The following is a 13,737-nucleotide window of genomic DNA, read 5'->3' as shown; positions in this document are numbered from 1 at the left end:
GCCAAATGATGGGCAACGTTGATCTTCCAAGTACCCTCTGTCCCCATCCCCCACGCTGAAGTTTGGTGGCTAGGGCAGACTGAAGTTCCTTAGACATTCCAGCTGGGAAAGAAGCTGTGTGGCCTGTGTGGTAGAAGTCATGGAGCCAGCTACATCTAGACCAAAAGGCTCAAGAGTTAGGGCATGCTCCAAGGGCAGGTCTGACTTTGAGGTAAGTCAAAATGGTTGAACATCACTGACATCTGTGTGCCTAGCCGGTTTCTTTTTTTTTAACTTTCTATATATTTTTAATAATTTACATCCACCTGGCCTGTTTCTTGACCTTAATTTCATTTAGTAGATGTGAGTCCTCTTACACAGATCTCCAGCACCCATGTGGAAGTCTGGTTTTATACTAAAAATCTCCCATTTTATTCCTACTTTTCTGTTAGTGGCTCAGTTGGTTTTGGTTTGAAAGTCTAACTCTTGGTTTTGACTCATGGGATCAAGCCCTGAGCCCTGCACTGGGCTCCGTGGAGCCTAAGATTCTCTCCCTCTAATAAACATTTTTTTAAGGAACACCAGTCTTAGGCTCAGCCTGAATTTTCAGGCTTACTGAAGGAGACATTTATATAAATGGGAAGTTACAGAACTCATCATATTATCCTTTAATTAAAAAAAGGATAAAAAATAAAAATAAAGAGTTTAACACTGTAATGGGGAATAACCAGCAGCTTGAAGGACATCAAGAATATGGACACAAGCATACTTTAAGTCTTTTATTGGTCACTTACATACCACATGCCAGCATTAGCAGAAATACAGAGGTCATGGTTTTCCACCGAAAATAACCTGTTGTCTTTTAGCTTGCCTCTTCCATAAGGTCTGTCTCCTGAAAAGGAAGTGTATGCCAGTGTGTTAATATTCCCCCAATTAATTAATGCCACCCAGACATTTTTCCCAAACTGGTCTCAGTCCCATATCCGCATTTATCATCCATAGATGTCCACTCAGATTAGGTTTCATCCTGGACCAGTCAGCCTAACAAAACATACCCTGAACTAGATGAACTACTTGTTTCTGCCCAACCCATCTCCCACACTTCAGGAAAGGGGCCAGTATGATCCCATGGTTTGAGGTTTCCCCAAACCTCAGAGCAGGAGCTCAAACCACGACTGCACATTCAAAGCAATCAGCCTTTGCTGCTGAAGGTGCAGGGCTTTGGCATCTGGTACTTTCTACTCACAGCACGTTGTGCTCTTTCTAGCCTTCCAACAGGATAGGCAAATCTAACAGACCAAATCACACCAAACATTTTTCTCTTCTGGCCATGAACAGCTAACAGGTATAAGCGATGTAGTATTAAAAAGCTAAGACTTTCTTTCATACAGGCCTAAGCTGCCTCATGATTCACTACACTACTTAGGGTTTACAACACTCCACCGCTTGGCACTGTAAGGAAGCTACAGTGAAGTTTAGGTAGCCAACTTACCCAACTATAGATCCATAATCACAGATAAGGACAGCTTTACTGGTAACAGATCTTTAAAAAAAAAAAAAAAAAACAAAAACAGGACACACTCAACCAAGAGGCAAGAAGGACATTCATGTTGATCAAATTCAGAAGTATTAAGTCAGCCATCACTACAACTGCCCAGACCTTCACCTACATCCTCCCTTTAGGCCTAAGATTATCCCATTTTACAAGGGAGGAGGAGATCAAAGAGAATTCAAATCTTGTTTGAAACTAGCCTCCAAGCTATATACCAGACGATAAGCACTGGGAGGCTAGTTTCAGTGTTCTTTTTCCTCCTTTTACGACCACCAAGACCAGTGTTCAGATCCGATGGGAAAGGGAACCGGAGGGTCAGGATGTCTTCAGCATCTAACTTTACCTTATCTAAAGCACAGCAACAACCTGGTAACTTCAGATTCTTCAGTAGCAGATACTTCCAGGACACTTGGGGGCAACCTGCAGAAAAAAGGGTGAAAGCTCTAAACGAAAAAGTTGATCGAAACACCCATCTACCATCCACGTGGTAGTTTATGGAAAACACCCGGACTCACTTAGAAGGCTTCCAGCCCAGGTCCCAAGCCGTTTATAGGAAAGGCGAGTGGCAGCTGCAGGTATTATGCTGACCTGTGCTGTCAAAGTCTCTCCAGGTTGCTCTCGCATGCAGTTGGAGATCCCATGGCCACAACCGGCCACAGCCCTTGGAAACATGCTGTACTGACCCACCAGGCAGTTCCCAGAAACCTACCGGGTCCTGAGATGGTTGTGTTCCATCACAGTCCTGACCACAGAATCCTCACCAGAAAGCTCAACCTCAGAGTCATCCTGGAATCTTCATCTGGCACAACTAAGACGAGAACACAGTTGTCCTGAATGACATTGTTCCCTTCTTCTGGTCTTGAGAATCAAAATGTTTGACTGGCTTTTGACCCTGGTACTTATGCCTTAAGCTTTTCAGGGCAGTGACCCAGAGCACTGTTAAGATCTGTGCCACTTGCCACTAGATTTTCCCAGCACACATGTCCAACCCATTCCCACTGCCTGCCCCTCCATACTTGTTCTTCATCTCAGCAATCTACTTCTCAGAAGTTTTATTCTAGCAACTCTATGCAAGACCCATCAACAGAGCATTTCTGTTGGCCTCTGGAAACCTGTCTATTGTAATAAAGGATTCCACCTATACCGGAGAAATGGCAGGTACCATGGGAATTGTCTTTTCCTGATATGTTGCAGATCAGTTACAGCAAACAGAACGGCGACCGTCAAGGAAAACTGTCACTCTGGGCTCCTTTTTGACCACAGCAGCTATGTGGAAGCAGCTGCAGCTTCGATAAGGGCCACAGGGCAATTTAGGTCTCAGGACCGCCACAAACTGTCCAACCCTCAGACTCCCCTAAATCCTGTGCACTATTGCATAACTGAAATTCACCTACTGAGACATGCTGGAGACCAAATAAGAGAACAGATATCTTACTACCAGGTCCCAACTTCTTCATTTTTGCTATGTACCAGTGTTTTGTCTCATTTAATCTTTACAGGACCATTTTATCATCCGTTTTACGGACAGGTTTAAATTAAGCTATTTACTGAAAGTCGCCAGTGTAGAAAAGCCACAGAACTGGAATTTAAAATAGGTTCTAAAGGACTCGAGCTCCAAAAATCCCTTTTTATCCACCTGCATGAATTCCTTAACATGTCCTGCAGCCAGATAACAGGTAAAGTCACTTCCCCAAGGTCGCCCAATAAGTAGCTGTAATGGGCCGATTCAGTTTCCGATCAGGCTGACACCACCACGCGGCGTCTCCCTAGTTAGGCCACTACAGGCCCAAGACTGCCCTGCACCCCGCTGCCTGGCCGCGTTACTCACCCGTCACAGCGCGGCGGGCCGAGGCGGGAGCAGGAGCGGCCCTCTCGGGGTCCGGCCCCTCTCATCGCGCATGCGACCGACCAGGCCTTCTGGACCTCGGTCCCAGCAGGCCGGGAGGCCCGGCAACTGAGAGCCGCGCTCAACATCCCTCAGCCTCGGGAGGCAGCCCGGGCGAGTGAGGGGCCGGTGGCGGCCAAGCTACGGTAGGGTAAGTGGAAGAATGCGCAGGACTTGCAGCAGGTCTGAAACAGGAGCGCACGAAGCGACACCTGCACGGCGGCTGGGAAAGGGACGTCGGAGCGTTGGGAGAGGGCTTTTATAGGCCTCGCCCTTGGCGGCCGCGCCCGACCACTGCGGCAACGCGCCCGCGCAGACCTCTGGGAGTTGTAGTCCGTCTGCCCTCGAGCGCCGGGAGGCGCGTCAGGCTCTGAGTTCTAAGCGCGTGCGGAGTCGCTGCCTTCTTGCCGAGAAGAGAGCAGCCTTCCGCCCGTGTTCCGCACTCGCTGAACGTCTGGGACTCGGCACTGGGCTCGCAAATGAAGCCGACTCGCTATCCCCGCTGGAGCTCAGTCAGACATCCAAAGTCGGGAAATGACGCGGTGAGCTGCGTCAGAGCTCGGCTCCGACCGCGGCGGGCCGACCGAGGAGCAGCCACCGGATGGGTGTGGAGAGGCGCTCTGCGAGCTCTTCTGGGGGCGTGGCCCTTTGGGAGGGTTTCTCAGCAAGGAAGACGCGACCGATTTACTCAGAAGATGAATGCATTATTTGTTCATTTCCCGCTAATAGATAAGTAACTTTGCCGAGCACTTACTCAGATTATGCTCGATTATCTCAACTAGTTTCCGCAACAACCCTGTGTGTAGGTTTGTAGTTATGCCCTTTTTACAGATCAGAAAACTGAGGGATGCATCACCCAGGTAACTAACGAGGGAAGGGCCTGAATCCACGAGTCCACGGCAGAGACCACGCTCAGAATCGCTGTGCCATGTACATGTTTTGTCCATGGAATGAATAAACGTCAATGTAAAAACAAGAAGTTGTCAAGAATTAAATACGTGTTCTGTGCTTACTCTATTCGTTAATTTTTATCCTTAATATACTCATTAAAAAGGAGGTACTACTATTGTTCTCATTTAATAGAGAAAACAACAGACTGTAAGGCAAGAAACTTCCTGGTGACTTCCAAATGAGTTTCTCCAGCCTTACTTTTCTGAGCTCCAGACCTTGTATCCTGCAGCGTCCCCGAACTTCTACACTTGGCTATCTAATAAATAGGCTTCTCAGAACATAGCCTTTCCTCCTCCACACCTGCTCTTCCCAATCTCAGCAAATCCTTGGAGTGATCCTGGACTCCTCTTTCTCTATCATCCCACTTAAAATCCATCAGCAAATCCTACATTCTCCACCTTTGAGATGTGACAGGAATCTGACCATTTCTTACCACCTCCACTGATGCTATCATTGCCGGCTGACAATCACAGTAGCCTCCTAATTAGTCTCCCTGATTCTACCATTCTCCCCTATAGTCTGGTCTCAACAACCAGCCAATGGTGTGTAAAGAACACAAGGTTTTCATTTTGATGAAGTCTAGCATGTCCATTTGCTTTCTTTTATGCTTTGTGCTTTCTGTGTCCTATTTTAAAAATCTTTGCCTAACTTAAAAGTGTTAAAGATTTTCCCCTCTGTTTTCATCTGGAAGTTTAAGAGTCTTAGCTCTTACAGTTAGATCTAGGATTCATTTTTTAGTTAATTTTTTGCGTATGGTGTAAGAGTCAAAGTTTGCTTATTTACTGCATATGGCTCTCCAGTTGTTCCATCTTCATTTGTTGAAAAAGATTATCCATCTAATTGGTTTGACACCTTTGTAAAAATCAGTTAACCGTATGTGTAGGTCTGTTTCTGTACTCAATCCTACACTGTCCGGATTACTGTAGCTTTTTAATAAGTTTTGAAATAGGGTACTATAAGTCATGCAACTTTGTTCTTTTTCAAAATTGTTTCAGCTGTTCAGTCTTTGCATTTCCATGTAAATTTTAGTGTCAGCTAATTTTGTATTTTTTCTAATGTTTATTTTTCAGAGAGCGTGCTTGCATACATGGGAGAGGGGCAGAGAGAGAGGGAGACAGAAGATCTGAAGTGACCTCTGTACTGACAGCAGAGAGCGCAATGCGGGGCTTGAACAGATCATGACTGGAGCCCCTAATTTGTATTTTTTTAAAACCCTACTGGCTGGAGGGTGCCTGGATGGCTCAGGCCGTTGAGCATTGGACCCTTGATTTTGGCTCAGGTCATGATCCCAGGGTCATGAGATCAAGCCCCAAATCAGGCTCTGTGCTGAGTGTGGAGCCTGCTTAAGATTCTCCCTCTCTCTCTCTCTCTCCCTCTCTCTCTCTCTCTCCCCCCCTTTCTCCCTCCCTCCCTCTGCCCTCTCCTCCTCTTGCATGCTCTCTAAAATATAAAAATAAAAGCCTACTGGGATTTGGTTGGAATTGCATTGAATCTGTAGACTTAATTTGGGGAGAACTGATAACAATCTTTTTTAAAAAATATTTATTTTTGGGAAAGTGCAAGCAAGGGAGGGGCAGAAGAGGGGGACAGAAGATCCAAAGTGGACTCTGCGCTGACAGGCTGACAGCAGCGAGCCCCATGTGGGGCTTGACTCAAGAACAATGACCTGAAGTTGGACGCTCAACTGACTGAGCCATTCAGGTGCCCCTGACAACAATCTTGAGTCCTCTCATCCATGAGTATGGTATACCTCTCCATTTAAGTCATCTTTAATTTTTCTCAACAGTGTTTTTTAATTTTCAGTGTACAGATCTTATATATCTTTTGTCAAATCTATCCCTAAGTCTTTCATATTTCTGATGCCATTGTAGATGGCATTTTTGTTGATTTCAAATTCTAAATGGTCATTGCTAGTATATATAGAATTAATTTTTGCATATTAACATATCCTTGCTAAACTCCTGTATTAGTTTTGGCACCTCTTTTGTAAGTTCCTTAAGATTTTTCACAAGTCTGTGAATAAAAAGACAGGTTTACTTCTTCCTTTTCCAACCTGGATGCCTTTTCTTTCTTTTTCTTGCCTTTTAATATTGGCTAGGACCTCCGGTACAATATTGAATTAATAAGTTACATTTCATCAAAATTAAAACTCTTGGCAGGGGGGCCACCTGAGTGGCTCAACTGGTTGAGTGTCTGACTTTGGCTCAGGTCATGATCTCATGGTTCATGGGTTTGAGCCCCACGTCAGCCTCTGTGCTGACAGCGTTGAGCCTGCTTCAGATTCTCCGTCTTGTTCTCTCTCTGCTCCCTCCCACCCTTAAAAAAGTAGACATTTAAAAATTTCAAAAAAGTAACTCTCAGGCGGGGGACAGTTAGGAGAATTAAAAACGGACATGGGGAAACTTTTTGGCATGTTACATGGTTGTGGTAATGGTTTCATGGATGTACATGTGCATCAAAACTCATCACATTGTACACTATAATATGTACAGTCTACTGTGTGCAAATTATACCTCAATAAAGATGTAAAAATAAAAACCATAACCAAGAAAAAATTTACGTCCTATTATTCAGCTGCTCAAAAATTTCCACTGATTTTGCAACACATTTGGAATAAAAGCTGAAGTTCCATAATGGCCTCTGAAGCCACATGATTTGGCTCCTCCTCCTCTCTGCCCTCATCACCCACCACTTGCTCCCTCATTCATTCTGCTCCCTTTTCTCAGCCTCTCTGCTCTGCTTGTAGCATCATTGCCTGATCTCACCTCAGGGCCTTTGCTCTTGCTGTTCTTCTTGCCTGGAGCTATCCTCTCTGGATATCAGAGACAACCACACTACTCATTCCTTCACTTTATGTAACCTCCTCAGGACACCCTATTTTGATATAGCTACCCTGCCACCCTTTAAGCTATTGTTCTGCTTGATTGTTATTTATGGCACTTATTGCCTCTTGACATCACATTATACATGGATTTATTTTCTGTCTTCCCCATTACAATGTGAGCTGCCAATAACAGGAATTGTGTCTTTTTATCTTCACTGCTATATAAGTGCCTGGTATATAAGAGACAGCACTTATTGAAACAATTACTAAGTAAATGAATTAATTAATTAATGAAACTTGGCCAAGGCCACATAGCTAGTAAGTGGCAGTTGGAACTAAAACCTAGATCTATCTCATGTAAATGTGCATAACTTACCTGCCATGTTATACAGTTCCTCCATGACTACTTCATGAGGTGGGCACCGTGATTTGCCTTACTTAGCAGAAGGGGAAGCAGGGGGTGGGGAATCACTTTCCTCACCCCTAATCACATAGTCTATGGCAAGGTCAGCTGACATCTGGACTCTGGTGCTAGGTGCAGAGGTCAGGCACATGACCCCATCCCACAGCAGGAGAGTCCAGGAGAGGAAGTTCAAAGACTCCAATGCTGACAGTGCACTGCCCATGTGTGCTAACCACAAAGCCTTCTGGCAATGTTGGGTTCAAACTGCATTTCAAGCTGTTTCATGCCTCTTTGCCTTTGCCCAGATGCCCCTGCCTGGAGTGCCCTTCCTCTTTGACCTCCCCAGCTCCTACTTGTCCTTGGGGACTCAGCTTCAGCATCACCTCCTGCATGAGGTCTTCTCTGACCCTGTAGCTCCCTGAGCCCAGCCCTATTGTGGGATTTGACTGACTGAATTAATGAATAAATAGCACTTACCTGCTTTTATTCATTCATTAAGCCATAAATATTTACTGAGTTCCTGTTTTGTCCCAAGCACTGAGGATACAATCATAGATCACTGCCCTCAAGTAACCTAGGAGGGAGACAGCACAGTGGACAAAAGGGCATGTGACCTCATTGGCCAGGTGGTGAGAGGCTTCTTGAGGACAGGGATCTAATCTAAGGTATGAAGTAGGAGTTAGCCCTTTGAAGAGAGAGAGTGTGTTCCTGGCAGAGGGTTGAGAAGAGGAAAGATGTTCAGTATGGCTGGAGCTCAGAGTACCAGTGGTGGGTAAAGAAGGCGCTTAAGGGCTGGGGTGCCTGGGTGGCTCAGTTGGTTAATTGTCGGACTCTTGGTTTCAGCTCAGGTGATGATCTTATGGTTCCTGGTCCAGGTTCGTGGTCCAGGTTCCGCACGGTCAGCACGGAGCCTACTTGGGATTCTCCCTCTCTCTCTCTGCCCCTCTCCCACCCTCTCAAGAACATGTGCAAGCATGTATGTGGTGGGGGGCACTCTCTGTGTGTCAAAATAAACTTTAAAAAAGGAGGAAGAGAGTGAAGAGGAGAGAAGAGGAGAGGGAGGAGAGGGAGGAGGGGGAGGAGGAGGAGGCTGGTGCATCCATAGAGATCTGACACAAAAATAATTTTCCATCTGAACAGAGGTGGGGAGAATATCTCAATGGAGGAATCAGTGGGGCAGGTGGGAGTGATGCAGACTCTTAATTTGGGGAAACCTGGTAGGAAGGATTTCTCTTCTTCTCTCCTACTCCTAGAGGTAGGGAAGGAGCAGAGACATGGGCCCCTTCAGGCTCTACCATGCAGGTGACCAATGACTGAGATTACGCGGAGACCCTCAAAGTGGCTTCTTACTGATTTCTTAGGAGTTAGCCAGAAGAGGGACACCTGGCTGGCTCAGTTGGTAGAGCATGTGACTCTTGATCTCAGGGTTGTGAGTTCAAGTCTCATGCTGGGTGTAGAGATTACTTACATACATACATACATACATACATACATACATGCATACACTTTAAAAAAAAGAGTTAGCTAGAAGAAAATTGGGCCTTCCTAGATCCTGCCAGAAACAGAAATACCAAACAAGGCTTTGCCCTTGGGTAAACTTGGCAGCTAGAATGTATTCCTTGCTGAGTGATCTTGGATTATTTAATCTCTCTGAGCCTCAGTTTCCTCATCTGTGGAAATGAGCAGAACAACACCTAAAACTCACAAGGTGAGAAGGAAATATGACATGATTGTTTGCAACAGTGAGGATTCCCCTCACCACCAATTTGCCAAAACAAATTAAACTGGTAAAATCCACCCACATTGGACAGTGGGATTAAACCAATAGACAAGCTGTGTGAGACCAGCCAGCACCTCAGCCTTGATACCTTGGGTTTCCAGAAGGCCTGACTGGGGAGAATAGAGTAGATCTTGGAAGCAGCTGTCCCCGCCTTACCCTTGCCACTAACCCAAGTGAGACCTGACCACTGTGCCCTGGAAACTCTTGGTACTTGATTTGCAGTCCCCTTTCGTGGCATCGAGGGGATAACAAAGATGGAGACAAACTGAGATGTGAGTCTCAGCTGTGCTCTGTGACCTGAGACAAGCCTCAGTCTCCTCAGCTCTAAAATGGGCACACAGTGGCCCTCTCAAAATTGTTGCCCACAGAATGTGAAGAACTGACCATCTGGCCTCATAAATGTCAATTGTCAAGGCCCCAGACCAACTGCACTCCCTCTGGAATCACATTTGTCTGTCCTGCCTCTTCTACTAGCCCTGTCCAAGTCTCTCTCTGGGCCCTGAGGCCCAGCCCAGGTAGGTGCTAAGGATGCAATGGGGTTGTTAAACATTGAACCTGACCATGGAACAGGAGGCCCTAGGCCAGGGCCAATGGGGCTCCTGGAAAGGAGCACCTGGGCAGGGAAGGGGCATCTATAAACCATCAACTTTCTAGAGTGGCATCTCCAGGTCCAGCAGCAGGGGCCCAACCGGGGAACTGCCTGGAGAGCGGGGCTGGAGAGAGAAGCCAGCACAGCAGCAGCGGCGACTGAATGAGGTGGACACTCTGGCTGTGTTAGTTTCGGGCCAGTGCCTGTCTCGTTCTCGTTCCTCGCTCTTCCTCCAACCCACATTGCCTTCTTTCATCTCTCATCCTAAGAAGTAGGGGTTATTATCCCCATTTTGGAAGACGAAACTGGGGTTCAGAGAGGCGAGCACGTGCCTGGGTGTCTCGGCCGCCGGGCCTCCGGGGTGGGTCACTAGCACAACGCGCCCCCCGCCCGCGGTCCAGTGTCTCGGCGCTGGGGCCCAGAGGGCGGCGCCAGCCAGCGAGCCGCGGGGCGGGGCGGGGCCAGGCCGGACCCGCCACTGGCCTCCGGCGGGGGCGGCGAGAAGGGGGCCATGGAGGCACCGGACTGCCACTACCAGTTTCGGATCGCGCTGCTGGGGGACGCGGCCGTGGGCAAGACGTCGCTGCTGCGGCGCTACGTGGCGGGAGCGCCCGGGGCCCCGGAGCCCAAGCCCGAGCCCGAGCCCAAGTGGGCGCCCACAGTGGGCGTCGAGTTCTACAGCCGCAAGCTGCAGCTGTCCGCCGGGCCACGCGTCAAGCTGCAGCTTTGGGACACCGCGGGCCACGAACGCTTCAGGTGCGGGGAGGGCGGGGTGAGAGACTTCGGGGTGGTCAGTGTCCCCGGCCTCCACGGCTACCCCCCAGCGGGGTTGGCCTCAGTGGCCCAGGTACAGGTCTGGGGAATGCCCTGGTCTCTAGCCCTTCACTCGGAGTCCTTACACAAATGCAGCCAGTGGCCTGAGACCCTGATGCTGGGAGGGCAGAAGGGCCCTGCTCTGGAAGGCTGGAGGGATGGGTGACCCGGCTGCTGAGAGAGCCCACGGAGCAGAGCGGGAAGTGTCAGGGAGCCGTGAAAGGACGAGAGATTTGGGTGGGCCTGGAAGGATGCATAGGAATTTGCCAGAAAACGGGAAGCAAAAAGCTGCAATCAGGAAAACATCAGGCTTCCTCCAGGAATGGAGGAATGGTCCAGAGGGTATGTGACTGGAACTTGCTCCCTAGCTGAGGGGCACAGGCACTCTCTTGAGAGACACGGATGCCAGGAGCAGAGAAGTACTGAGCAGTGTGAAATGAGCTATGGGGCCTGTGGGGCAGTCAGTGCTCGTGAGGGAAGCCCTGTCTTTGGGGGGGGTGGGGGGTCTTGAAGGCATAAACCTCGCCCAGCTCACTCCCCCTCCTTCAGGTGCATCACCAGGTCCTTTTACCGGAATGTGGTAGGTGTTCTACTGGTCTTTGATGTGACAAACAGGAAGTCCTTTGAACATATCTGCGACTGGCACCAGGAGGTCATGGCCACTCAGGGCCCAAACAAGGTGATCTTCTTACTGGTTGGCCACAAGAGTGATCTGCAGAGCACCCGTGTTGTCTCAGCCCAGGAGGCAGAGGAGCTGGCTGCCTCCCTGGGCATGGCCTTCATGGAGACCTCGGCCAAAAAGAACTGCAATGTGGACCTGGCCTTCAACACCCTTGCTGACGCCATCCAGCAGGCTCTGGAGCAGGGGGACATCAAGCTGGAAGAGGACTGGGGGGGTGTCCGGCTCATCCACAAGGCCCAAGTCCCCAGGTCCCCCCACAGGAAGCAGCCCCCAGGCCCATGTCAGTGTTGACTCTGGGAGGGAAAGGGTTAAACCTCTGTCAACCTCAGAAGTGCTGCTGGAATGGGGAGTGGCAGGATCTTTCTGGAGATCAAATGGCAGGATGTATCCAAAGGGTTAACATAAACAGTATCTTAGCAGTCACTCTTGGGGTCTCAGGGACTTTCTTCCAGAAAGATTTTCTTCCAGCAAGCTCTAAGAAGTCACGTGTACAGCAGCTTCCTGTCCTTCAGCCTGTTTCCTCAGTTGTCAGTGGGGCTCATTAAAGACCCACATCACGGCAGGGGGTGGCGGCATGGGGGGTGGGTGGGAGTGTGTGGGCATGAATGAGACAATGAATGTGGGGACATGCTCAGCCCAGAGCCAGCCATCCGGTAAGAACTGAATAACAAGAACTGTCCTCATCACTCTTTCCCATCTTGGACAGTTCTGGCAGTGTTTCTGAGCTCGGACGCTGAGACGCACCGCGTCTGGAAGCTGCTGCACAGACAAGGACTGGGCAGGAAATTTCAGGGCAAGCCTACCTCGGAGCCTCCTTAGGTCCTCAGGCTTGGATGAGTCTTAAATGCGTGCCCTGAAACTCAGGGTTGCTGCTCAGAGCCCCTACTCCAAGGCCAGGTGCCTGATCTGGATCTGGAAGGCAGGGATGAACACGAGGGGCCAGCTCCTAGGTTAGGCACACAGTGGACACTCTGATTAGCCACCAAGTTGTTCCTTTGGGGGTGAAGAACCCACAGCCTCCTACCCCCACCCATTTGTCCCTGGGAGGGCAGCGATGGTGTTGATGGTGGGTTCACAGCACCCTCTGGAAACTGCCCACATCCAATGTTAATCTATTGAATCCACTGGGGCTGGGAGGAGTGTTTAAAAGCCTGGCTTTCTTTGCCCCAACTCAGAAGGTCAAACCCAGCTTTGTCAGTCTTCATGGGGCAAATTGAGGCCATTGTTCTTACAACATCACCGTTCTTCTCCCTCTGCTTAGTCACACCTCCTTCCCCCACTCCCCCAAGGGTATTGGGTATAGGGTATTGCTCTCCAGAATACCCTAATCCATATCTGCTCACTAATCCTCATCTCAGAAATTGCCTCCTGGAGAACAGGAACTGCTAGGCAGAAAATACCTTGGGGCAATCTGGGAAGGCTTCCTGGAGATGGTATTTATGTTGGTAAGAATCTCAGCAGGTGTAGGGCACATGGGTGGCTCAATAAAGCATCCAATCTTGATTTCGGCTCAGGTCATGATCTCAGGGTTCATGAGTTTGAGCCCAGCATGGCATCAGGCTCTGTGCTCGCAGCCGGGAGCCTCCTTAGGATTCTCTCTCTTTCTCTCCCCCACTCTCACGTTTTCTCTGTCTCTCGCCCTCTCTCAAAATAAAAAAGAAGAAGAAGAAGAAGAAGAAGAAGAAGAAGAAGAAGAAGAAGAATCATCTGCAGGAATAGGAGGGGTGTCATTGTGCCAGTGGGCACAGGAAGGGCATGGACAGTTGCCACAGCAAAAGAGCAAAACCATTTAATTCACTTTGTGACCTGGGGACTTACTCAGTCTCAGATTCCTCTTCAGTATCATGTGACTGATAATCCCTTCTTCCAAGGGCTCTTGGGAGGTTTCTAGTCAAGGTGGGTTTCTTAGCTTCTTCCCCATAGGGGATGGGCCAGGGTGGGTCTCGCTGTGCTCTGCCTCCTCTTTTACTACTATTTTTAAAGTTTATTTTGAGAGTCAGATGATATCAAGAGTCAGATGCTTAACCAACTTGAGCTACTCAGGCACCCCAAGGATCACCTCTTACCCATAGATAGTATCATCCCAGCTGCCAAAAGTAGGGTAAGCTTTGCAGTCAAGTTTGAATCTCAGCTCCACTGTGTAACTGTGGGACCCTGGGGAACTCACTTCATCTCTGCAAGCCACAGTGGACTCCTCTGGAAAAAGAGGATAGTAATACCTAACTCACAGGGTTTTAGAAAGGATTAGATGAGGGGCTCCTGGGTGGCTCAGATGGTTA

General features: G+C 48.7%; 2 protein-coding genes, 1 long non-coding RNA gene and 5 other non-coding genes across 9 annotated transcripts in view; 3 read left to right on the top strand and 5 right to left on the bottom strand.

Moving 5' to 3' along the window:
* Nucleotides 1-13,737, top strand: part of RCC1 (regulator of chromosome condensation 1) — a 287,208-nt gene that overhangs the window by 56,343 nt on the left and 217,128 nt on the right. The window lies entirely within an intron of this gene.
* Nucleotides 746-3,654, bottom strand: LOC125913598 (uncharacterized). 2 transcript variants are annotated; one of them, XR_007455051.1, is made up of 5 exons: nucleotides 3,360-3,654; nucleotides 2,241-2,339; nucleotides 1,875-1,951; nucleotides 1,472-1,522; nucleotides 746-871 (listed from the first exon to the last, which is right to left on the bottom strand). It is a non-coding gene; the product is annotated as an uncharacterized LOC125913598 (long non-coding RNA). The 2 variants fall into 2 exon arrangements; XR_007455052.1 differs by lacking the exon at nucleotides 3,360-3,654 and adding an exon at nucleotides 3,168-3,311.
* Nucleotides 943-1,016, bottom strand: LOC125913844 (small nucleolar RNA SNORD99). The gene has a single exon (XR_007455134.1). It is a non-coding gene; the product is annotated as a small nucleolar RNA SNORD99 (small nucleolar RNA).
* Nucleotides 1,715-1,847, bottom strand: LOC125913837 (small nucleolar RNA SNORA61). Its single transcript, XR_007455128.1, has one exon. It is a non-coding gene; the product is annotated as a small nucleolar RNA SNORA61 (small nucleolar RNA).
* Nucleotides 2,077-2,207, bottom strand: LOC125913836 (small nucleolar RNA SNORA44). Its single transcript, XR_007455127.1, has one exon. It is a non-coding gene; the product is annotated as a small nucleolar RNA SNORA44 (small nucleolar RNA).
* LOC125913827 (small nucleolar RNA SNORA16B/SNORA16A family) lies at nucleotides 2,700-2,834 on the bottom strand. The gene has a single exon (XR_007455118.1). It is a non-coding gene; the product is annotated as a small nucleolar RNA SNORA16B/SNORA16A family (small nucleolar RNA).
* TRNAK-CUU (transfer RNA lysine (anticodon CUU)) lies at nucleotides 8,976-9,048 on the top strand. Its single transcript has one exon. It is a non-coding gene; the product is annotated as a tRNA-Lys (tRNA).
* Nucleotides 10,304-11,881, top strand: RAB42 (RAB42, member RAS oncogene family). The gene is made up of 2 exons (XM_049618812.1): nucleotides 10,304-10,719; nucleotides 11,326-11,881. The coding sequence occupies exons 1-2, from the start codon at nucleotides 10,475-10,477 to the stop codon at nucleotides 11,747-11,749; spliced, it is 669 nt and encodes a 222-aa protein (XP_049474769.1). The 5' UTR covers nucleotides 10,304-10,474; the 3' UTR covers nucleotides 11,750-11,881.

The sequence above is a fragment of the Panthera uncia genome (genome assembly GCF_023721935.1).
Source record: "Panthera uncia isolate 11264 chromosome C1 unlocalized genomic scaffold, Puncia_PCG_1.0 HiC_scaffold_4, whole genome shotgun sequence".
Taxonomy (NCBI): domain Eukaryota; kingdom Metazoa; phylum Chordata; class Mammalia; order Carnivora; family Felidae; genus Panthera; species Panthera uncia.
The sequence above is the reverse complement of the archived record's forward strand: the minus strand, read 5'-3'. Positions and strand labels throughout refer to the sequence as shown.